The sequence below is a fragment of the Molothrus ater genome, unplaced genomic scaffold (genome assembly GCF_012460135.2).
Source record: "Molothrus ater isolate BHLD 08-10-18 breed brown headed cowbird unplaced genomic scaffold, BPBGC_Mater_1.1 matUn_MA179, whole genome shotgun sequence".
Taxonomy (NCBI): Eukaryota; Metazoa; Chordata; class Aves; order Passeriformes; family Icteridae; genus Molothrus; species Molothrus ater.
In genome coordinates this window covers 27,849-52,097 of record NW_023416716.1, presented here as the reverse complement: position 1 = coordinate 52,097, position 24,249 = coordinate 27,849, and the positions used below count along the sequence as shown (strand labels likewise).

General features: G+C 63.4%; 1 protein-coding gene across 1 annotated transcript in view; it reads left to right on the top strand.

Moving 5' to 3' along the window:
- Window positions 1–173: 173 nt before the first annotated feature.
- CHD3 (chromodomain helicase DNA binding protein 3) overlaps window positions 174–24,249 on the top strand; it is a 51,303-nt gene continuing 27,227 nt past the window's right edge. The window contains exons 1-15 of the mRNA XM_054518419.1: window positions 174–765; window positions 7,554–7,672; window positions 8,278–8,466; window positions 9,386–9,510; window positions 11,339–11,548; window positions 11,673–11,740; window positions 12,280–12,410; window positions 12,700–12,835; window positions 14,442–14,620; window positions 15,570–15,800; window positions 16,757–16,954; window positions 18,362–18,576; window positions 21,598–21,729; window positions 22,163–22,262; window positions 23,505–23,696. Coding sequence (XP_054374394.1) covers window positions 510–765; window positions 7,554–7,672; window positions 8,278–8,466; window positions 9,386–9,510; window positions 11,339–11,548; window positions 11,673–11,740; window positions 12,280–12,410; window positions 12,700–12,835; window positions 14,442–14,620; window positions 15,570–15,800; window positions 16,757–16,954; window positions 18,362–18,576; window positions 21,598–21,729; window positions 22,163–22,262; window positions 23,505–23,696 — 2,481 coding nt within the window. The 5' untranslated portion in view covers window positions 174–509. The remainder of the gene's footprint in view (window positions 766–7,553; window positions 7,673–8,277; window positions 8,467–9,385; window positions 9,511–11,338; window positions 11,549–11,672; window positions 11,741–12,279; window positions 12,411–12,699; window positions 12,836–14,441; window positions 14,621–15,569; window positions 15,801–16,756; window positions 16,955–18,361; window positions 18,577–21,597; window positions 21,730–22,162; window positions 22,263–23,504; window positions 23,697–24,249) is intronic.

Sequence of the window (24,249 nt, the reverse complement as noted above, 5' to 3'; positions counted from 1 at the left end):
CACCACCCCCCCCATTTTCCCTCATTTTTAACCCCTCCCTCCTCCATATTTTTTACGCCTTTCCCCCTAACCCCCCCCCCCGCCCCTTTAACCGGGGTGTGTTTTTTATTATTATTATATATTTTTTTTTCCTCCTCTTCTTTCTTTTTTTTTTTTTTTTTGTGTATGTGTGTTGGGGTGGGGGGGGGTTTATTTTAAAATTACACCCGGGGCGGCCATTTTCGCTGCCGGCGCCGTCCCGCCGCCCGCCGCCTCCCGCGCCCTGAGGCGATTTTAACCGATCCGGGCGTTTTTCAACCCATCGCCGCCGCCCCCCCCGCGCCCCCCGCGCGGCCCCGCCGGGCCCGGCCCGGGGGGGGTCGCCCCGTCCCGCCCCCTCCCCACTTTCCCCTCACACCGAGCCCCCCCCCACCCCACCCCCCCCTCCAGCCTCGGCGGCGGGGGCGGTTTGGGGCGGTGGGAGCGGCGCACGCCGAGGGTCCCCCCGGCCCCCCGCCCCTCACCCGGCCATGGCGTCCCCGCTGAGGGAGGACGAGGAGGAGGAGGAGGAGATGGCGGTGTCCGAGGGGGACGAGGAGGACGACGACGAGGAGGACGACGAGGAAGAGGAGGAGGAAGACGCCGCCGCCGCCGCCGCTGCTGCGCTCTTGGCCGGGCACCGAGGGCCCCCCGACATCTTCGCCGGGCCGGCCCCGGCCCCGCTCCCGCCGCCGCCGCCGCCGCCCCCCGCGCCCGCCGCGCCCGGGCCGCCGGAGGCGCCCGCAGGTACCGCCGGGACCCCCCGAGTGACCATCCCGAGCCCCTCAGAAATTCCCGGAGGAACCGCCGGGACCCCCCTGAGTGATCGCCCCGAGCCCCTCAGAGCTTCCCCGAGTGACCGCCCCGAGCCCCTCAGAGCTTCCCGGAGTGACCGCCCCGAGCCCCTCAGAGCTTCCCGAAGGTACCGCCGGGACCCCCGAGTGCTCCCCATCCTCGATCCCCTCCGAGCGTTTCGCAGCTGGAGGGATCCCCCGAGCCCCTCAGAGCTTCCCGAAGCTACCGCTGAGACCCCCAATGCCCCCAGCCCCCGAACCCCTCAGAGATTCCCGCAGTTACCGGGAACCCCGAGCCCCTCAGAGCTTCCCGGGGATACCGGGACCCCCCAAGCGTCCCCCCGAGCTCATCGCCGCTCGAGCCCCTCAGCGCTTCCCGGGGCCGCCCCCCGAGCTCCCCCTTCCCTCTCCCTCAGAGACGCCCGCAGGTACCGAGACCCCCCGATCCTCACCTGTCCCCTCAGATCTTCCCGCAGGTACCGAGCCCCGCTGTCCCCTCAGCTCTTCCCGGAGCTTCCCGCAAGTACCGGGACCCCCGAGACCCCCGATGTGCCCCCACTCACTCCCTGAGAGCTTCCCGGGGCCGCCCACAGCTACCGAGGCCCCCCGAGCCCCGCTGTCCCCTCAGCGCTTCCCGCCGATACCGGGGCCCCCTCAGTCCCTTACCCGGTCCCTTCAGCGCTTCCCACCGGTACCGGGACCCCCTGAGCCCCTTACCCGGTCCCCTCAGCGCTTTTTGCAAGAACCGAGACCCCTCAGACCCACTGTCCCCTCAGTGCTTCGGGAGACCCCCTGAACCCCTTCTCCGGTCCCCTCAGCTCCTCCTGGAGCTTCTCACAGGTACCGGGACCCCTGAGCCCCTTGATCCCCACTGTCCCCTCAGCGCCTCCCGCCGGTACCGGGACCCCCGAGCCCCTTCTCTGGTCCCTTCAGCTCCTCCCGGAGCTTCCCGCCGGTACCGGAGCCTCCTGATCCCATCTGTCCCCTCAGCGTTTCCCGCCGGTACCGGAGCCCCCCTGATCCCCGCTGTCCCCTCAGCGTTTCCCGCCGCACCGGGGGTGGGCTGTGAGGGGAGGGAGGTGTTTGTAAACAACCGCGAGTGTCACCGCGAGTGTCACCGTGCGGCCACCGTGTGTGGGGACACCTCCCGCCGCACACCGGGCCTGAGGGGACACACGGTGCTGCCAGGAGCCCGGCCATGGGGTGACGGGGGCCCGTGGTGCCCTGCCAGGACCCAAAGGGAGTGCTGACCTCTTTGTGTGGGGTGATGGGGGCCCTGCCAGGACCCAAAGTGGTGCTGACCCCATCGTGTGGGGTGATGGGCGCTGGTGGTGCCCTGCCAGGACCCAAAGTGCTGCTGACCCTGTGATGGGGGCTGGTGGTTCCCTGCCAGGACCCAAAGTGCTGCTGACCCCGTGATGGGGGCTGGTGGTTCCCTGCCAGGACCCAAAGTGCTGCTGACCCTGTGATGGGGGTCAGTGGTTCCCTGCCAGGACCCAAAGTGGTGCTGACCCCGTGACGGGGGCTGGTGGTTCCCTGCCAGGACCCAAAGTGGTCCTGACCCCGTGATGGGGGTCAGTGGTTCCCTGCCAGGACCCAAAGTGCTGCTGACCCCGTGATGGGGGTCAGTGGTTCCCTGCCAGGACCCAAAGTGGTCCTGACCCCGTGATGGGGGCTGGTGGTTCCCTGCCAGGACCCAAAGTGCTGCTGACCCCGTGATGGGCGCTGGTGGTTCCCTGCCAGGACCCAAAGTGTTGCTGACCCCGTGATGGGGGCTGGTGGTTCCCTGCCAGGACCCAAAGTGTTGCTGACCCCGTGATGGGGGCTGGTGGTTCCCTGCCAGGACCCAAAGTGGGTGTTGAACCCCACAGTGAGCATGACAGGGCCTGCTGTGTCCCTGCCAGGACCCAAATTGGGATCTGACCCCATCGTGTGGGGTGATGGCTGTTGCTGTGCATCTGACAGGACCCAGAGTGGCTGTTTTGTGGGGTGTTGGGGGCTGTAGGTACCTTCCAGGACCCAAGGTGGCTGTAGCACCCCACATTTTGGGGTCATGGGTGCTGTAGGTATCTGACAGGACCCAGGTTGGCTGTTGCGCCCCATTTTGAGGTGTTTGGGGGCTGTTTCTCCCCTTCCAGGACCCTGACCCGTTTGTTTTACCCCATTTTGAGGTGTCTGGGGGCTGTTTCTCCCCTTCCAGGACCTGAATCCGTTGTTTTACCCCATTTTGAGGTGTCTGGGGGCTGTTTCTCCCCTTCCAGGACCCTGACCCGTTTGTTTTACCCCATTTTGAGGTGTTTGGGGGCTGTTTCTCCCCTTCCAGGACCTGAATCCGTTGTTTTACCCCATTTTGAGGTGTCTGGGGGCTGTTTCTCCCCTTCCAGGACCCTGACCCGTTTGTTTTACCCCATTTTGTGGTGTTTGGGGGCTGTTTCTCCCCTTCCAGGACCTGAATCCGTTGTTTTACCCCATTTTGAGGTGTTTGGGGGCTGTTTCTCCCTTCCAGGACCCTGACCCGTTTGTTTTACCCCATTTTGAGGTGTTTGGGTGCCCCATGGCCTCAGATGGCCTCAGGTGTCACCCTTGTCCCCTCTGGGAGCCGCTTCCATGGGGTTTTATTGTTTTATTGCATTTTTATCACATTTTATCTTTTATTTCTTTTATTTACCAACCACCTCTGGGTGTTCACCCCAAATTCCAGCCCCGTTTGGGGGGGGTTTGGTGCCTCCATCCCTTCAATGAGAACTCCTCCTGTGGGTTAAAATAGGGGAAAAAAAGAGAATTTAGCACCAAAATTCCCATTTTTCACACACTCATTCCCAGTGTGGGGGGTTCAGACACCTTTGCTGCTGGTTTTCCATCAAGTAGGGCACTAAAATTGACCATTTTTGTCTGAAATGAAGAGGTTTTATTTTCCCTTCTGAATTAAATTTCTTGGAATTTTTTTTCAAATTGATGAGGGGAAAAAGGCATCTCAAAGCCCAGAGAGCTCAGTTTGGTTAAAAAATCAGCTTTAAAGTGAAGCCACTGGCTTTGAAAAGGCTCAGAAGTGGATAAATTCACATTTTTGAAGCTTTATTTTTCCCAAAAAGGTTGAAAATGAGTAAATGTTGGGGTTACTTCCCCCTTTTCCCCCCCAAAAAATGGGTTAAATCTGGGTTTGGAACCTTTTCCTTGGCCCTGAAATGCCCAGAATTTGGTAAATTTGTGTTTTAATCTCCTTTTCCCCCCCCCCCCCCAAATGCTCAGAAATGGGGTAAATGTGGATTTTGGAGCTCCCAAGGATGAGTAAATTCAGCTTTTAGAACAATTTGTTCTAATCCATTAGAAATGGATCATTTTTGGAATTCCAACTCCTGCTTTTCCCCAGGGTTGTTCAAAAATGAGGAAATTCGGGACTTTTCCCCCCACAGTGCTCGAGAATTGCTACATCTGCACGACAGAGCTCACCCCAAATGCTCCAAAATGGGGCAAAACTGGATTTTAACCCTCTCCAAATGGGCACAGAGATTCCAGAGCTCTCTCTTTAACAGAAAAGCTCAGAAATGAATCAGTTGGAATTTTCACCTCCCTTTTCCCCAAACCCCTCAGAAATGGGCAAATCTCCCAAATCTCCCTTTCTGCTGCTGCTTCCCCCAAATTTTCCTTTGGCTTTTTCTGCACTTTTGAGCCAATTCCTGAATTCTTTTTTCCCTCAAAACCCCATGTGGGACCCACAACCACCCCCAAAACCAACCCCAAATCCACTTTTTAAAACTTGCCCCACCTCCCACCACCCCAAATCCTCATTTTTCCCCCTTTTTCCTCCCCCAAACACCCCCAATCCCCATTTTTACCCTTTTCCCTCTCACCACATCCCCGATCCCCCTTTTTATTGCCACTTTTTCCTCCTCCTAACCTCCCAAAATCCCCATTTTTATCAACATTTCCCCCCCTGGAGCAGAAATTTTGCCCATTTTGAACCTTTCCCCCCCGGACCAGCAGCGGCCTGGCCTCTCTGCCCGGATTTGAGGTGAAATAACATTTTTTCCCCATTTTCCCAGCGGGAAACCAACTCCTCCCTCTCCTCCCCAGCTGAAACTTGTTGGTTTGGGGTTTTTTTTTAAATCCTTTTTTCCCGATTTTTGCCGTTTTCAGCAGAGAACAATGGCGAGGCCGCGGCAGCTCCGCAGCCGGCCTGGGGTAGGGCTGGGAGCACCCAAACCGAGCGAATTTTTCAAAAATCCCCAATAAAACCAAACCTAAACTTGCGATTTTCCACACTTGGCACCAAGTTTCTTGAGCAAAGGCCTGGCCGGCTGCTCCAGCGCCAGCAGCTGCGGGAAAACTGGGAGGAAACACCCAAAAAAAGGCCCAAAATCGGGGATTTCTGCGGCGCGGGGGCAGCGGCGCCTCAGTCCCCGCTGTGCCTCTTCCCCCAGTTTTTCCCTTTTCCCCCCCATTTTGGAGCTCCCCTCCCTCTTTCTTTGTTCCAACTCCTTCCTCCCCTTTGCCGGAATCACTCCCCCTTTTTTGCTTTTTTTTTTTTTTTTTTTTTGCTTTTTTTTTTTATTGTGGTTTTTGCTACATTTTTTCCATTTTTCCACCTATCCCCCCCCCCTTTCCTCCTCCTCCTTTCACCGTTTCATTTCCAATTTCCACCATTTTCCCCTCATTTCTCTCTCCCTTCATCCACTCAGGGGAGGGGGGGGTTTCACTTTAGGATCGCGGCTCCCGCTCCCCCCCCCCCCGTCCTTTTCCCCGAGCGGTTTTTTTTTTGGTTTTTTTTCGGGTTTTTTTTTTCCCCTTTTTTTCTCTCGAGGTGCGGGGATGGGAGCGTCACGTGTGTGGAAAATTCTGGTTGATGCTTTGCCAACGCGCCCCGGCTCCCCGCGCATGTCCGATGGTGGGGCCCGGGGGGGTGGGGAAGAGTTTGGATTTGGGGGGGCTGAAAATAAAAAACACCCCAAAAAATAAAAATAATAATGGCGGGATCGGGTCCGCAAGGGCTCGGCCCCATCCCCGCCAGCGGCCGCGTGTCCCCGGCAACACCCCCAGGTGATGGTTTGGGTTCAAAAAGCGCAGAAAAGGGGAATTTGGAAAAGCGAGCGGCGCTGAGGGAGGGAGGGAGGGGAGGGGGAACAGCGCGGGCTGGGCCTCGGCGCTGCCGCCATGGTAAAAAAAACCCCAAAAAACAAAAAAAAAAAAAGGGCGGAAAAAGAAAAAAAAAAAAAAAGGAGAATTTTGGGCCTTTTGGGTTTTGGGCCTGTTGGATTTGGGGCCTGTTGGATTTGGGGCCTGGTGGATTTGGGGCCTGGTGGATTTGGGGCCTGGTGGTGGATTCGGGCCCTTCGCGGCCCCGCGGGGTCGGCGCTGCCGGTGGTCCCGGCGCCCGGCCCGGCCGCCCGGCGCTGGCAGGCGGCGCTGCCAAGGGATTAGGCTGGAATGTGACCCCGGCGGCGCCGGGTGTCGCTTCCTGTCCCCACGCCAAGGCTGGCACCCGCTGTCACCCCCCCGCCGCCCTCCTCGTGTGTGTGTGTGTGCGTGTGTGTCCCCCTCCCTTGGGGACACCCTGGGGGTGATTGACGGGGACCCGCGGGGGCCGTGGCAGCGGCTGGCAGAGGTGACGCTTGTGACACCTCCGTGTCACCAGAGCGGCGGGGACGGCCCCCGGGCCGTGCCACGGATGCGGTGTCACCGCCCCGGGGACAACGGGGCCGCGGGAATGGCCCCTGTCTGTCACACGGGGATGCCGGTGGCCCTCGGCCAAGGGCTGGGGAAATCCTCTGCTGGCGCTTGGTCACCGTCACCGTGACACCGGCGGTGTCCCCATGGGAGGGCCTGGGGAATCCTCTGCTGGCGGCTGGTGACACCGCTGTCCCCAGAGTGAGAGCAGGGGAGTGTCACCGTGTCACTGCTGTCCCCAGAGTGAGAGAGAGCAGGGGAGTGTCACCGTGTCACCGCTGTCCCCATGTGAGGGCCAGGGAATGCTCTGCCATCTCTTGGTCACTGTCACGGTGACACTGCTGTCCCCAGAGTTAGAGAGAGCAGGGCAGTGTCACGGTGTCACCGCTGTCCCCACGTGAGTTTTGGGGAATCCTCTGCCATCTCTTGGTCACTGTCACAGTGTCACCACTGTCCCCAGAGTGAGAGCTGGGGAGTGCTCTGCTGGTGCTTGGTCACTGTCACGGTGTCACTGCTGTCCCCTGGGCCCAGTGGCTGGGAAATCCTCTGCCATCCATCAGTCACTGTCACAGTGTCACCAGTGCTTGGTCAGTGTCACTGCTGTCCCCACGTGAGGTTTGGGGAATCCTCTGCCATCAGTCAGTCACTGTCACAGTGTCACCAGTGCTTGGTCAGTGTCACTGCTGTCCCCACGTGAGGTTTGGGGAATCCTCTGCCATCCATCAGTCACTGTCACGGTGTCACCGGGGCTTGGTCACTGTCACGGTGTCACTGCTGTCCCCATGTGAGGTTTGGGGAATCCTCTGCTGCTGTTTGGTCACTGTCACGGTGTCCCCAGTGTTTGGTTGCTGTGACGGTGACACTGCTGGCCCCTGTCCCTGTCCCTGTTCTATCCCCATCCTGCCCTTGTCCCTGTCCCCATCCCTGTCCCTATTCTATCCCCATCCCTGTCCCTGCTCTGTCCCCATCCCTGTCCCTGCTCTGTCCCCATCCTGTCCCCATCCTGTCCCCATCCCTGTCCCCATCCTGTCCCCGTCCTGTCCCTGTCCCATGGCTGATGTCCCCGTGTCCCCACAGATGGTGACGAGGAGCTGCTGCGGGGCCTCGAGGGGGCCCTGGGGGTGAAGAAGAAGAAAAGGGGCCCCCGGAAACAGAAGGAAAACAAACCCGGGAAACCCCGGAAACGGAAAAAACTGGTGGGTGCTGCTGGGACAGGGGACAGGGACAGGGATGGGGACAGTGGGTGGGCTCAGGGGCTGGGGACAGGGATGGGGACAGTGGGTGGGGTCAGGGACAGGGGACAGGGATGGGGACAATGGGTGGGGTCAGGTGACAGGGTTTGGGGACAATGGGTGGGGTTAGGGACAGGTGACAGGGTCTGGGGACAGTGGGTGGGGTCAGGGACAGGGGACAGGGTCTGGGGACAGGTGACAGGGTCTGGGGGTGGCTGATGGAGGTCTCTGGGATGACTGACAGGGACCTGGTGTGACTGAGGGGGGTTCTCAGCTTCACTGACAGTTTTGGGGTGGTTTTGGGGTGGTTTTTGGGGTAGTTTGAGGTGTTTTTGGGGTGGTTTTTGGGTGTTTCTGGGGTAGTTTGAGGTGGTTTTGGGGTTCCCCAGGTGAGCGAGGATGAGCTGGAGTCCGAGAGGGATGAGTACCCACGGGAGGAGTACCGGGAGTGGCTCAGGGCTCTAAGTTTCACTGGCAGTTTTGGGGTGTTTTTTGGGTGTTTTTGGGGTATTTTTGGGGTGTTTTGGGGTGTTTTTGGGGTAGTTTGAGCTGTTTTTGGGGTTCCCCAGGTGAGCGAGGATGAGCTGGAGTCCGAGAGGGACGAGTACCCACGGGAGGAGTACCGGGAGAAGTCGGAGAGCGGCGGCAGCGACTCGGGCGGGGCGGCGCGGAAGCGGCGGCGGAAGCACCGCGAGAAGAAGGAGAAGAAAACCAAGAGGAGGAAAAAGGCCGACGATGAGGGGGGGCAGAAGGTCAAGGTACGGCCTGGGGGGCACCTCAGGGTTGGGGGGGCGCTGGGGGCACCCCCTGTGCTGGCAATTGGGGGTTCTGGGGGGGCCCCAGCACCTTTGGGGGGTTCTGTGGGGGTCCCAACACCTTTTGGGGGGTTCTGTCTCTGTCTGGGGTCCTCATGGGGCTCCCAGCACCTTCCTGGGGTCCTCATGGGGGTCCTGACGTGTTTCCTTCTCTTCATCTCTGTTCCTGGTGTTTCTCCCCATCCTGGTGTCTGTCCCCCCGTGTCCCCCTGGTGTCCCCAATGTTCCCCATGTCCCCCTGGTGTCCCCCTGTCTCCCCCATGTCCCCCATGTCCCCAATGTTCCCCATGTCTCCCTGTCTCCCCCATGTCCCCCTGGTGTCCCCAATGTTCCCCCAATGTCCCCCATGTCCCCAATGTTCCCCAATGTCCCCCATGTCCCCCATGTCCCCCATGTCCCCAATGTCCCCCATGTCCCCCATGTCCCCAATGTCCCCAATGTCCCCCGTGTCCCCCCATGTCCCCCATGTCCCCCCATGTCCCCCATGTCCCCAATGTCCCCAATGTCCCCCATGTCCCCCCCATGTCCCCAATGTCCCCCATGTCCCCAATGTCCCCCATGTCCCCCATGTCCCCCGTGTCCCCCCATGTCCCCCATGTCCCCCCATGTCCCCCATGTCCCCAATGTCCCCCATGTCCCCCGTGTCCCCCCCATGTCCCCCATGTCCTCCATGTCCCCCCATGTCCCCCATGTCCCCAATGTCCCCCATGTCCCCCATGTCCCCAATGTCCCCCATGTCCCCCCATGTCCCCCATGTCCCCCCATGTCCCCCATGTCCCCCATGTCCCCCATGTCCCCCGTGTCCCCCCCATGTCCCCCATGTCCCCTATGTCCCCCTGGTGTCCCCCGTGTCTCCTCGCAGGCGGTGGAGCAGAAATCCTCGGCGCAGCTGTTGGGGGCCTGGGGGCTGGAGGACGTTGACCACGTGTTCACCGAGGAGGATTATCACACCCTCACCAACTACAAGGCCTTCAGCCAGTTCATGAGGTGGGGCTGGGGGCACCCTGGGGTCCCTTTGGGGGTTTGGGGGCACCCCGGGGTCCCTCTGGGTCCCTCTGGGGGTTTGGGGACACTTCAGGGTTTTGGGAGGGTCCTTTTGGGTTATCCCAGGGTCTGGGGGTGCACCTGAGGTGCTGGGGGACACCTCAGGGACCTGGGTGGGGACACCTGAGGGTCCTGAGTGACCCCATGGCCACTGTGGGATCCTGAGTGACCACGGGGACCATCCTGAGTGACCCCAGGGTCATCCTGAGAGACCCCGGGGATCCCGAGTGACTCCAGGGCCACCCCTGGATCCTGAGTGACCACGGGGACCATCCTGAGTGACCCCAGGGATCCCGAGTGACCCCAGGGCCATCCTGACTGACCCTGGCCCACCCCAGGCCACTCTGTGTCCACCATGCCACCCCACAGTGTCCATCATCCACCCCACAGTGTCCATGGTGCCACCCCGCAGTGCCCATGGTGCCACCCCACAGTGTCCATGGTGCCACCCCACAGTGTCCATGGTGCCACCCCACAGTGCCCATGGTGCCGCCCCACAGTGTCCATCATCCACCCCACAGTGCCCATGGTGCCACCCCACAGTGTCCATGGTGCCACCCCACAGTGCCCATGGTGCCACCCCACAGTGCCCATGGTGCCACCCCACAGTGTCCATGGTGCCACCCCACAGTGTCCATCATCCACCCCACAGTGTCCATCGTGCCACCCCGCAGTGTCCATGGTGCCACCCCACAGTGTCCATCATCCACCCCGCAGTGTCCATCATCCACCCCACAGTGCCCATGGTGCCACCCCACAGTGTCCATCATCCACCCCACAGTGTCCATGGTGCCACCCCACAGTGTCCATGGTGCCACCCCACAGTGTCCATCATCCACCCCGCAGTGTCCATCATCCACCCCACAGTGTCCATGGTGCCACCCCACAGTGTCCATGGTGCCACCCCGCAGTGTCCATGGTGCCACCCCACAGTGCCCATGGTGCCACCCCACAGTGCCCATGGTGCCACCCCACAGTGTCCATCATCCACCCCACAGTGCCCATGGTGCCTCCCCACAGTGTCCATGGTGCCACCCCACAGTGTCCATGGTGCCACCCCATAGTGCCCATGGTGCCACCCCATAGTGCCCATGGTGCCACCCCACAGTGTCCATGGTGCCACCCCACAGTGTCCATCATCCACCCCACAGTGTCCATGGTGCCACCCCACAGTGTCCATCATCCACCCCACAGTGCCCATGGTGCCACCCCACAGTGTCCATCATCCACCCCACAGTGCCCATGGTGCCTCCCCATAGTGTCCATGGTGCCACCCCACAGTGCCCATGGTGCCTCCCCACAGTGTCCATGGTGCCACCCCACAGTGTCCATCATCCACCCCACAGTGTCCATGGTGCCACCCCACAGTGCCCATGGTGCCACCCCGCAGTGCCCATGGTGCCACCCCACAGTGTCCATGGTGCCACCCCACAGTGCCCATGGTGCCACCCCGCAGTGCCCATGGTGCCACCCCACAGTGTCCATGGTGCCACCCCACAGTGTCCATCATCCACCCCACAGTGTCCATCGTGCCACCCCGCAGTGTCCATGGTGCCACCCCACAGTGTCCATCATCCACCCCGCAGTGTCCATCATCCACCCCACAGTGCCCATGGTGCCACCCTGCAGTGCCCATGGTGCCACCCCACAGTGTCCATGGTGCCACCCCACAGTGCCCATGGTGCCACCCCGCAGTGTCCAGAACTCTCCCCTCCCTTCTGCCCCACCACCCCCTGACCCCTGTGCCCCCCGTCTCTCTCTCTCTCTGCAGACCCCTGATTGCCAAGAAGAACCCCAAGATCCCCATGTCCAAGATGATGACCATCCTGGGCGCCAAGTGGAGGGAGTTCAGCGCCAACAACCCCTTCAAGGGCTCGGCCGCCGCCGTGGCCGCGGCTGCAGCGGCCGCAGCGGCCGCCGTGGCCGAGCAGGTGTCGGCAGCCGTGGCCAGCGTGGCCCCCGAGGCGCCGCCGCCGCCGCTGCGCAAGGCCAAGACCAAGGAGGGCAAAGGTGGGGACAGAGACCCCTCCTCAACCTGGGGGGGGGCTTTGGGGTAACCTTGGGGGGGTTCGGGAGGGTTTGGGGAGTCATTGGGGGGGTTTGAGGGGGTTTGGGGGTACCCCCGAGGCGCCGCCGCCGCCGCTGCGCAAGGCCAAGACCAAGGAGGGCAAAGGTGGGGACAGAGACCCCTCCTCAACCTGGGGGGGTTTGGGGAGTCATTGGGGGGGAGTTTGGGGGGGTTTGAGGAGTCATTGGGGGGGAGTTTGGGGGGTTTGAGGAGTCATTGGGGGGGTTTGAGGGGGTTTGGGGGTACCCCCGAGGCGCCGCTGCTGCCCCTGTGCAAGGCCAAGACCAAGGAGGGCAAAGGTGGGGAGAGAGACCCCTCCTCAACCTGGGGGGCGCTTGGGGAGTCATTGGGGGGGAGTTTGGGGGGGTTTGAGGAGTCATTGGGGGGGTTTGAGGGGGTTTGGGGAGTCAATGGGGGGGTTTGGGGAGGTTTGGGGGTACCCCCGAGGCGCCGCTGCTGCCCCTGTGCAAGGCCAAGACCAAGGAGGGCAAAGGTGGGGAGAGAGACCCCTCCTCAACCTGGGGGGGGTTTGGGGGTCTCTGGGGGGAGTTTGGGGAGTCACTGGGGGACTTTGGGGGTCTCTGGGGGGGGTTTGGGGGATCCCCTGGGCTGTTGGGGGGTCCCTGAGCCGGGGTGCCCCCCAGGCCCCGGGCACAAGAAGCGCAGCAAGAGCCCGCGGGTGCCCGAGCTGAAGAGGAAGATGAAGGGCAGGAAGATGGCCCCGCTCAAGATCAAACTGGGAGTGCTGGGAGGAAAACGCAAGAAGAGCAGCTCGGTGAGTGGCACTGGGGGACACTGGGGGACAGGGCAGGGGGCACTGGGAGCACTGGGGACACTGGGGGACAGGGCAGGGGGGCACTGGGAGCACTGGGGACACTGAGGTTGGGGACACCCAGGGACACTGAGGATGGGCACATGGGATGGGGCACTTGTCCCTGATGTCCCCTGATGTCCCCGCTGTCCCCACTGTCCCTGATGTCCCCTCATGTCCTCGCTGTCCCCACTGTCCCTGATGTCCCCTGATGTCCCCCTCTGTCCCCGCTGTCCCCTGTGTCCCCGTGCAGAGCGAGGACGCGGGCGAGGCCGAGGAGGAGTCGGACGCCGAGAGCCCCGGGGTGCTGGGGGCCGCCCCCCGCCCCGACCCCAGCACGCGCCTCAAGAAGCTCAAACGGGGCCGCCCCGGCCGCAAGAAGAAGAAGGGTGAGCGTCCCTGAGTGTCCCCAAGCGTCCCTGAGTGTCCCTGAGTGTCCCCAAGGTGTCACCCGGGGTCCCCAGACCCCACGGGTGTCCCCCTGCCCCGAGCGGGGGCTGCGGTTCTGGCTCTGGTTCCAGCCCGGCGGTGGTGGCTGGGGGGGTCCTTTGAGAGGTGTCCCCAAGGTGTCACCTGCGCTGTTCCTGTGTCCCCAATCCTGTCCTCGTGTCCCCATCCCTGTCCCCGTGTCCCCAACCCTGTTCCCATGTCCCCAACCCTGTTCCCATGTCCCCAACCCTGTTCCCATGTCCCCAGCCCTGTCCCCAGTTCCTCCACCCTGCTGTTCCCAGTGTCCCCATGTCCCCATCCCTGTCCCCAGTACCACTCAGCCCCATCCCCAGTTCCCCCAGTTCTTCCAGTGTCCCCTTTCCCAGTTCCCACAGTGTCCCCATGTCCCCATCCCTGTCCCCAGTTCCCCCAGTGTCCCCATCCCTGTCCCCAGTGCCCCCATTGCCCCCACACCCTCTGGGGGGCTGCAATGGCCGCAGTGCCGGCAATGCCAGCAGTGCCAGCAGTGCCAGCATTGCCAGGGTCCCCACAGTGCCAGCAGTGCCTGCAGTGCCTGCAGCACCAGCAGTGCCAGCAGTGCCAGGGTCCCCACAGTGCCAGCAGTGCCAGCAGTGCCAGCAGCACCAGCAGTGCCAGCAGTGCCAGCATTGCCAGGGTCCCGACAGTGCCAGGGTGCCTGCAGTGCCAGGGTGCCAGCAGTGCCAGGGTCCCCACAGTGCCAGCAGCGCCAGCAGCACCAGCAGTGCCAGGGTCCCAGCAGTGCCAGGGTGCCAGCAGTGCCAGGGTCCCCACAGTGCCAGCAGTGCCAGGGTCCCAGCAGTGCCAGCAGCACCAGCAGTGCCAGCAGTGCCAGGGTCCCCGCAGTGCCAGCAGTGCCAGGGTCCCCGCAGTGCCAGCAGCACCAGCAGTGCCAGGGTGCCAGCAGCACCAGCAGCACCAGCAGTGCCAGGGTCCCCGCAGTGCCAGCAGTGCCGGCAATGCCAGCAGTGCCAAGGTGCCAGCAGCACCAGCAGTGCCAGCAGTGCCAGGGTCCCTGCAGTGCCAGGGTCCCAGCAGCACCAGCAGTGCCAGCAGTGCCAGGGTCCCCGCAGTGCCAGCAGTGCCAGCAGTGCCAGCAGCACCAGCAGTGCCAGGGTCCCCGCAGTGCCAGGGTCCCCGCAGTGCCAGCAGTGCCAGCAGCACCAGCAGTGCCAGGGTCCCCGCAGTGCCAGCAGTGCCAGCAGTGCCAGGGTCCCCGCAGTGCCAGCAGCACCAGCAGTGCCAGCAGTGCCAGGGTCCCCGCAGTGCCAGCAGTGCCAGGGTCCCCGCAGTGCCAGGGTCCCTGCAGTGCCAGCAGTGCCAGGGTCCCCGCAGTGCCAGGGTCCCAGCAGTGCCAGCAGCACCAGCAGTGCCAGCAGTGCCAGCAGTGCCAGCAGTGCCAGGGTCCCCGCAGTGCCAGCAGTGCCAGGGTCCCCGCAGTGCCAGCAGTGCCAGGGTCCCCGCAGTGCCAGCAGTGCCAGGGTCCCCACAGTGCCAGCAGTGCCAGCCCTGTTGCTGTCCCCGCAGGGCCGGGCCCCGAGGAGGAGGGCGATGGCTACGAGACCGACCACCAGGATTACTGCGAGGTGTGCCAGCAGGGCGGGGAGATCATCCTGTGTGACACCTGCCCCCGCGCCTACCACCTGGTGTGCCTGGACCCCGAGCTGGACCGCGCCCCCGAGGGACGCTGGAGCTGCCCCCACTGCGTGAGCGCCGCACCGGGGACACCGGGGACACCGGGAGGGGACTGGGGGGCACTGGGAGGGGACTGGGGGCATCCTGAGGGGATTGGGATGGAGCTGGGGGGCACTGGGAGGGGACTGGGGGCATCCTGGGGGCAGTCCAGGGGCATCCTGAGGGGATTGGGGGGCACTGGGAGGGGACTGGGGGGCACCGGGAGGGGACTGGGGGCATCCTGAGGGGATTGGGGGGCACTGGGAGGGGACTGGGAGGGGACTGGGGGCATCCTGAGGGGATTGGGATGGAGCTGGGGGGCACTGGGGGCACTGGGAGGGCACTGGGGGCATCCTGAGGGGATTGGGGGGCACTGGGAGGGGACTGGGGGGCACTGGGAGGGGACTGGGGGGCACTGGGAGGGGACTGGGGGCATCCTGGGGGCAGTCCAGGGGCATCCTGAGGCGATTGGGGGGCACTGGGGGCATCTTGGAGAGGGTCTAGTGGCATCCTGGGGCGACTGGGATGGGGTTGGGGGTCCCTAAGGGGCATCCTGGGGGTGTTGAGGGGATGCTGGGGGTTTATAAGGGCAGGTTAGAGGGGGTTTGGAGGTCATTTAGGGCATCCCGGAAGTCCCTTGGGGCCATTCCCTGGAGGTTTGGATGTCCCAGGGGCTGTTTTGGGGTTGTTCCCTGGCGGTTTGGGTGTCCCAGGGGCTGTTTTGGGGTTGTTCCCTGGTGTTTGGGGTCTCCAGGGCTGTTTTGGGGCCATTCCCTGGTGTTTTGGGGTCTCCAGGGCTGTTTTGGGGCCATTCCCTGGCGGTTTGGGGTCTCCAGGGCTGTTTTGGGGTCGTTCCTTGGTGTTTTGGGGTCTCCAGGGGCTGTTTTGGGGTCATTCCCTGGCGGTTTGGGGTCTCCAGGGCTGTTTTGTTCCCTTCCCCGGTGTTTTGGCGTCACCCCTCTGACCCCGAGCCGTCCCCAGGAGAAAGAAGGCGTTCAGTGGGAGGCCAAGGAGGAGGAGGAGGAGGAAGAAGAGGAGGAGGAGGAGGGCGAGAAGGAGGAGGAAGACGACCACATGGAGTACTGCCGCGTGTGCAAGGACGGCGGCGAGCTGCTGTGCTGCGACGCCTGCGTGTCCTCGTACCACATCCACTGCCTGAACCCGCCCCTGCCCGAGGTCCCCAACGGCGAGTGGCTCTGTCCCCGCTGCACGGTACCGGGGACATGGGGACACTGTGGGGACATCGGGGGTGTGGGGGGCAGCAGGGACACTGGGGACACTGGGGACATGGGGACATGGGGGCTGTGGTGTCCTCGTGCCACACCCAGTGCCTGAACCCGCCCCTGCCCGAGGTCCCCAACGGCGAGTGGCTCTGTCCCCGCTGCACGGTACCGGGGACATGGGGACACTGTGGGGACATTGGGGACAGCAGGGACACTGGGGACACTGGGGACAGCAGGGACACTGGGGACACTGGGGACATTTGGGACATGGGGGCTGCGGTGTCCTCGTGCCACACCCAGTGCCTGAGCCCGCCCCTGCCCGAGGTCCCCAACTGGGGACACTGGGGACATGGGGACACTGCAGGGGACACTGGGGACAGTGGGGACATGGGGAGGTGAGGGGATATGGGGACATGGGGACCTGGAGAGGCACGGCAGGACATGGGGACAATGAGGGGACATAGGGGAATGCAGGGACATGGGGGCATGGGGACAGTCTGAGGACATGGGGACACTGTGGGGACGTGGGGACATTGAGGGGACATGGGGACACTGTAGGGACACTGTGGGGACATGGGGACACTGTGGGGACATGGGGACAGCTCAGAGCCCACCTCAGGGCACAGCCCTCTGCCCCCCTCCCCTCGATGTCCCCAATGTCCCCAGCAGTGTCCCCTGTCCCCGCAGTGCCCCGTGCTGAAGGGCCGTGTACAGAAGATCCTGTGGGGGGGACATTGAGGACATGGGGACACTGTGAGCTCCCAGTGTCCCCAGTGTCCCCAGCAGTGTCCCCAGCAGTGTCCCCTGTCCCCGCAGTGCCCCGTGCTGAAGGGCCGTGTACAGAAGATCCTGTGGGGGGGACATTGAGGACATGGGGACACTGTGAGCTCTCAGTGTCCCCAATGTCCCCAGCAGTGTCCCCAGCAGTGTCCCCTGTCCCCGCAGTGCCCCGTGCTGAAGGGCCGTGTACAGAAGATCCTCTACTGGCGCTGGGGGGAGCCCCCCGCCCCCGTGGCCCCACCCGGGGCCCCCCAGGCCCAGGAGGGGCCCCCCCAGGCCCTGCAGGGCCGCTCGGAGCGAGAGTTCTTCGTCAAGTGGGTGGGGCTGTCCTACTGGCACTGCTCCTGGATCAAGGAGCTGCAGGTACACCTGGGGCACCCCAAAACATCGGGGGGGAACCCCAAAATCCTGGGGGAACACCCCAAAATCCTGGGGGAACACCTGGGCACCTGGGGGGACTCAGCATGGGTGGGGCTGCCCTACTGGCACTGCTCCTGGATCAAGGAGCTGCAGGTACACCTGGGGCACCCCAAAACATCGGGGGGGAACCCCAAAATCCTGGGGGGATACCCCAAAATCCTGGGGGAACACCTGGACACCTGGGGGGACTCAGCATCCTGGGACTCAGCATGGGTGGGGCTGCCCTACTGGCACTGCTCCTGCATCAGGGAGCACCCCAAAAGATCGGGGGGGACCCAAAATCCTGGGGGAACACCCCAAAATCCTGGGGGGATACCCCAAAATATGGGGGGAGCACCTGGGCACCTGGGGGGACTCAGCATGGGTGGGGCTGCCCTACTGGCACTGCTCCTGCATCAAGGAGCACCCCAAAACATCGGGGGGACCCCAAAATCCTGGGGGGATACCCCAAAATATGGGGGGGATACCCCAAAATATGGGGGGAGCACCTGGGCACCTGGGGGGACTCAGCATGGGTGGGGCTGTCCTACTGGCACTGCTCCTGCATCAAGGAGCACCCCAAAACATCGGGGGGGACCCCAAAATCCTGGGAGGAACACCCCAAAATATGGGGGGGATTCCACACTTAGCTTTGGGATGCCCTCTCTAACTTTGGGATGCTTTAATTTTGGGATGTTCCTCTCCAACTTTGGGGTGTCCCCCCCTAATTTTGGGATGCTCTAATTTCGGGATGATTCCCTTCAACTTTGGGGTGTCCCCTCTAACTTTGAGGTGTCCCCTCTAATTTTGGGATGATTCCCTTTAACTTTGGGGTGATTCTCCCTAATTTTGGGGTGTCCCCTCTAACTCTGAGGTTTTCCCCTCCAACTTTAGGGTGTCCCATCTAACTTTGGGATGCCCTCTCTAACTTTGGGATGCTCTGTCTAATTTTGGGATGATCCCCTTTAACTTTGGGTTATTCCCTTTAATTTTGGGGTGTCCCCTCTAACTAACTTTGAGCCGTCCCCCTTTAACTTTGGGGTGTCCCCTCTAACTTTGAGCCGTCCCCCTTTAACTTTGGGGTGTCCTCTCTAACTTTGGGTTATTCCCTCTAATTTTGGGGTGTCCCCTCTAACTTTGAGCCGTCCCCCTTTAATTTTGGGGTGTCCCCTCTAAATTTGAGCCGTGCCCCTTTAACTTTGGGGTGTCCTCTCTAACTTTGGGATGCCCTCTCTAACTTTGGGATGCTCTGTCTAATTTTGGGATGATCCCCTTTAACTTTGGGTTATTCCCTTTAACTTTGGGGTGTCCTCTCTAACTTTGGGGTGTCCTCTCTAACTTTGGGGTGTCCCCTTTGGTTTCGGGGCGCAGCTGGAGATCTTCCACCTGGTGATGTACCGCAACTACCAGCGCAAGAACGACATGGACGAGCCCCCTCCCCTGGACTACGGCTCCGGGGACGACGACCCCAAGAGCGAGAAACGGGGGGCGGGGGGGGACCCCCTTTTCGGGGGCATGGAGGAGCGATTCTACCGCTACGGCATCAAACCCGAGTGGATGACGGTGCACCGCATCATCAACCACAGGTGGGCACCCCAAAATATCCCCCTGGGCACCCCAAAATTCCCATCCAGGGTACCCCAAAATATCCACCCAGGGCACCCCAAATATCCCTCAGGGCACCCCAAATATCCAGCCAGGGCACCCCCAAATATCCCCCAGGACACCCCCAAATATCCCCCCCAGGGCACCCCCAAATATCCCCCCCAGGGCACCCCAAATATCCCCCCCAGGGCACCCCCAAAATATCCCCCTGGGCGCCCCAAAATATCCCTCAGGGCACCCCCAAATATCCCCCCCAGGGCACCCCCAAAATATCCCCCAGGGCACCCCCAAATATCCCCCCCAGGGCACCCCCAAAATATCCCCCAGGGCACCCTAAAATATCCACCCAGGGCACCCCAAATATCCCCCCCAGGGCACCCCCAAATCCCCCTGGGGTGTTTCTGCCACTACGGCATCAAACCCGAGTGGATGACGGTGCACCGCATCATCAACCACAGGTGGGCACCCCAAAATATCCCCCTGGGCACCCCAAATATCCCCCCCAGGGCACCCCCAAACATCATCCAGGGCACCCCCAAATATCCCCCCCAGGGCACCCCCAAACATCATCCAGGGCACCCAAATATCCCCCCCAGGGCACCCCCAAATATCCCCCCCAGGGCACCCCCAAACATCATCCAGGGCACCCAAATATCCCCCCCAGGGCACCCCCAAATATCCCCCCCAGGGCACCCCCAAATATCCACCCAGGGCACCCCCAAATCCCCCTGGGGTGTTTCTGCCACTACGGCACCAAACCCGAGTGGATGACGGTGCACCGCATCATCAACCACAGGTGGGCACCCCAAAATATCCCCCAGGGCACCCCAAATCCCATCCAGGGCACCCCAAAATATCCCCCAGGGCACCCCAGATCCGCCTGGGGCACCCCCAGATCCCCAGAGGACAGGGGACAGCAGGATAGGTGAGGAGAGTGGCCGAGGGGGGGTTTGGGGACGTCGGTGGCACCCATGGGGACATTCCGGGCACCCCTGGGTCCCCCAAGGGCCCCCCCGGCACCCACTGGGATGGTCGGGCACTGTCCCCAAGTGTCACCAGGCACTGTCCCCGATGTCCCCTCCATGTGTCCCTGTCCCCGAGTGACCCCGTGTCCCCTCCGTGTGACTCTGTCCCCTCCGTGTCCTCACGTGACCCCGTGTCCCCTCCATGTGTCCCTGTCCCCAAGTGACCCCTCTGTGTGACTCTGTCCCCAAGTGGCCTCATTTGCATTCCGTGTCCCCAGCTGTCCCCGTGTCCCCTCCGTGTCCCCAGGTGACCCCGTGTCCTGTCCCCGTGTCCTGTCCCCGTGTCCCCTCTGTGTCCCCAGGTGACCCCATTGTCCCTGTCCCTGCTGACCCCTGGTGGCACTTGTGTCCCTTTCAGTCCCCTGCTGTCACCCACACCCTGGTGGCAGTGACACTCCCTGCTGGGTCCCTCACTGCTGCTGGCTGTCCCCGTGGGTGTCCCCAGGGGTGCCCGGTGTCACCCATGGGTGCCCCATGCCCTTGGGGACACTCAGTTGTCCCCATGGGTGTCCCCTGGGTGCCTGATGTCCCCATGGTGCCACACGTCCTTGGGTGCCTGGTGTCACCACCGTTCCATTGTCCCCTGGGTGCCTCTTGTCCCCATTGTCCCCTGGGTGCCCATTGTCCCCCACTGCCCTTGGGTGCCCTGGCTGTCCCCTCTGTCCCTGCTGTGTCCCCACTGTCCTCGTGCCCTGGGTGACGTGGTGCCCTGGCTGTCCCTGCTATGTCCCCCCTGTCCCTCGGTGTCCCTGCGGTGTCCCCGTGCCCCGGGTGACGCAGTGCCCTGGCTGTCCCTGCTGTGTCCCCCCTGTCCCTTGGCGTCCCCGCGGTGTCCCCATGCTGTCCCCGTGGTGGCCCTGGGTGATGCGGTGCCCTGGCTGTCCCCGTGCTGTCCCCGTGCCCCGGGTGATGCGGTGCCCTGCGTGTCCCCACGGTGTCCCCGTGCTGTCCCCGCTGTCCCCGTGCCCCGGGTGACGCGGTGCCCTGCGTGTCCCCGTGCTGTCCCCACTGTCCCCGTGCCCCGGGTGACGCGGTGCCCTGGCTGTCCCCGTACTGTCCCCGCGGTGTCCCCATGGTGTCCCCGTGCCCCGGGTGACGCGGTGCCCTGGGTGTCCCCGTGCTGTCCCCGTGCTGTCCCCACTGTCCCCGTGCCCCGGGTGACACGGTGCCCTGGCTGTCCCCATGCTGTCCCCGCTGTCCCCACTGTCCCCGTGCCCCGGGTGACACGGTGCCCTGGCTGTCCCCATGCTGTCCCCGCTGTCCCCACTGTCCCCGTGCCCCGGGTGACGCGGTGCCCTGGGTGTCCCTGTGCTGTCCCCGTGCTGTCCCCGTGCTGTCCCCGCTGTCCCCGTGCCCCGGGTGCCGCGGTGCCCTGGGTGTCCCCGTGTTGTCCCCGTGCTGTCCCCACTGTCCCCGTGCCCCGGGTGACGCGGTGCCCTGGGTGTCCCCGTGCTGTCCCCATGCTGTCCCCGCTGTCCCCATGCTGTCCCCGTGCCCCGGGTGACGTGGTGCCCTGGGTGTCCCCATGGTGTCCCCGTGCTGTCCCCGCTGTCTCCGTGCCCCGGGTGACGCGGTGCCCTGCGTGTCCCCGTGCTGTCCCCGTGCTGTCCCCGCTGTCCCCACTGTCCCTGTGCCCCGGGTGACGCGGTGCCCGTGCTGTCCCCGTGCTGTCCCCGCTGTCCCCACTGTCCCCGTGCCCCGGGTGACGCGGTGCCCTGGGTGTCCCCGTGCTGTCCCCGCTGTCCCCACTGTCCCCGTGCCCCGGGTGACGCGGTGCCCTGGGTGTCCCCGTGCTGTCCCCGTGCTGTCCCCGCTGTCCCCGTGCCCCGGGTGACGCGGTGCCCTGGCTGTCCCCGTGCTGTCCCCGTGCTGTCCCCACTCCCCGTGCCCCGGGTGACGCGGTGCCCTGGCTGTCCCCATGCTGTCCCCGCGGTGTCCCCACTGTCCCCGTGCCCCGGGTGACGCGGTACCGCGCAGCGTGGACCGGAAGGGGCAGTACCACTACCTGGTGAAGTGGCGGGACCTGCCCTACGACCAGGCCACCTGGGAGGAGGACGAGATGCCCATCCCCGACTACGACCTGCACAAGCTGGCGTACTGGAAACACCGGTGAGGGACACTGGGGACACTGGGGACACTGGGGACACTGAGGGGACATCGGGGATACAGGGATGTGCATACTGGAAACACCGGTGAGGGACACTGGGGACACTGGGGACACTGAGGGGACATCAGGGATACAGGGATGTGCATACTGGAAACACCGGTGAGGGACACTGGGGACACTGGGGACACTGAGGGGACATCGGGGGGATAGGGGGGATACAGGGATGTGCATACCGGAAACACCGGTGAGGGACACTGGGGACACTGGGAGGGACATTGGGGACACTGGGGACACTGGGGAGATATGGGGGATACAGGGATGTGCATACCGGAAACACCGGTGAGGGACACTGGGGACACTGGAAGGGACACTGGGAGGGACACGGGGGTTACAAGGTGTCCCCTGATGTCCCCCGGTGTCCCCCGGTGTCCCCAGGGAGGTGTTCATGGGGGAGGACCCGGCCCAGCCCCGCCGTTACAAGAAGAAGAAGAAGGAGACGCCAGGGGAGGGGCCCCCCGACTCACCCACCAACGACGTGAGTGACCCCAAAAACTGGGGACCCCAAACCTGCGCACCCCAAAAACTGGGGACCCCAAAAACTGGGAGAGGCTTTGAGGACATTCCCAGACACATGGGCACCCCAAAAACTGGGGACCCTCAACCCGGGCACCCAAAAACTGGGCACCCCAAAAACTGGATAGCACAAAAACTGGGGACCCTCAACCCGGGCATCCCAAAAACTGAGGACTCCAAAAACTGAGTAGCACAAACCTGGGCACCCCAAAACCTGGGGCAGCCTTTGGGGACATTCCCGGACACCTGAATCCCCCCCAAACCTGGTTCCCATTACACACCTGAGCCCTGTGGCACCTCCAGCCCTGTGGGGGTTTTTGGGGTGCCCTGAGTTCCCCCCAAACCTGGTTCCCATTACACACCTGAGCCCTGTGGCACCTTTAGCCCTCAAGGGGGTTTTTGGAGTGTCCTGAGTTCCCCCTAAACCTGGTCCCTCCTGACACACCTGAGCCCTGTGGCACCTCCAGCCCCGCGGGGATGTTGTGGGTGGCGTGTCCCCCCTAAACCCAGTTCCCCTGAGCCCACCTGAGCCCCCTGACCCCTCCATCCCCATGGGGGTGCCTGCAGTGGCGTGTCCCCCCCGGTGACAGCCGTGTCCCCCCAAACCCAGTTCCTGTGACACACCTGAGCCCACCTGGGCCCACCTGAGCCCACCTGATGCCTGTGTCACCTCCATCCCCATGGGGATGTTGGGGGTGGTGTGTCCCCCCCGGTGACAGCTGTGTCCCCCCCAAACCCGGTTCCTGTCACACACCTGAGCCCCCTGACCCCTCCAGTCCCCATGGGGATGCTGTGGGTGGTGTGTCCCCCCCGGTGACAGCCGTGTCCCCCCAGACCCGGTTCCCCTGATCCCCCTGACCCCTCCATCCCCGTGGGGACGTTGTGGGTGGCATGTCCCCTCTGGTGACAGCCGTGTCCCCCCAAACCCGGTTCCTGTCACACACCTGATCCCCCTGACCCCTCCATCCCTCTGGGGACGTTGTGGGTGGCGTGTCCCCCTTGGTGACAGCCGTGTCCCCCCAAACCCAGTTCCCCTGATCCCCCTGACCCCTCCAGTCCCCATGGGGATGCTGTGGGTGGCGTGTCCCCCCCGGTGACAGCCGTGTCCCCCCAAACCCGGTTCCCCTGATCCCCCTGCCCCCTCCATCCCCGTGGGGATGCTGTGGGTGGCGTGTCCCCCCCGGTGACAGCCGTGTCCCCGCAGCCCACGGTGAAGTACGAGACGCAGCCGCGCTTCATCACGGCCACGGGGGGGACGCTGCACCTGTACCAGCTGGAGGGGCTGAACTGGCTGCGCTTCTCGTGGGCGCAGAGCACCGACACCATCCTGGCCGACGAGATGGGGCTGGGCAAGACCATCCAGACCATCGTCTTCCTCTACTCGCTCTACAAGGAGGTGAGGGCACCCCTGAGGGCACCTGCCTGGTCACTGGGGTCACCCACGTGGGCCTGGGGTCACTCATGTGGGCCTGGGGTCATCCATGTGGTCACTGGGGTCACCCACGTGGTCATTAGGGTCATCCATGTGGGCCTGGGGTCATCCATGTGGTCATTAGGGTCACCCACGTGGGCCTGGGGTCATCCATGTGGTCACTGGGGTCATCCATGTGGTCACTGGGGTCACCCACGTGGGCCTGGGGTCATCCATGTGGGCCTGGGGTCACTCGTGGTCACTGGGGTCACTCACTGGGGACACGTGTGGCCCCCTCCGAGGTCCCCCAGGGCCACCCCCAGTACCCGTTCCTGTGTCCCCATGGTGTGACACAGTGTCCCCCGGGCTGTCCCCTGTCCCCATGGTGTGACACAGTGTCCCCAGGGCGTGTCCCCATGTGACACAGTGTCCCCCAGGGCTGTCCCCTGTCCCCATGGTGTGACACAGTGTCCCCAGGGCCTGTCCCCGCAGTGTGACACAGTGTCCCCAGGGCTGTCCCCATGTGACACAGTGTCCC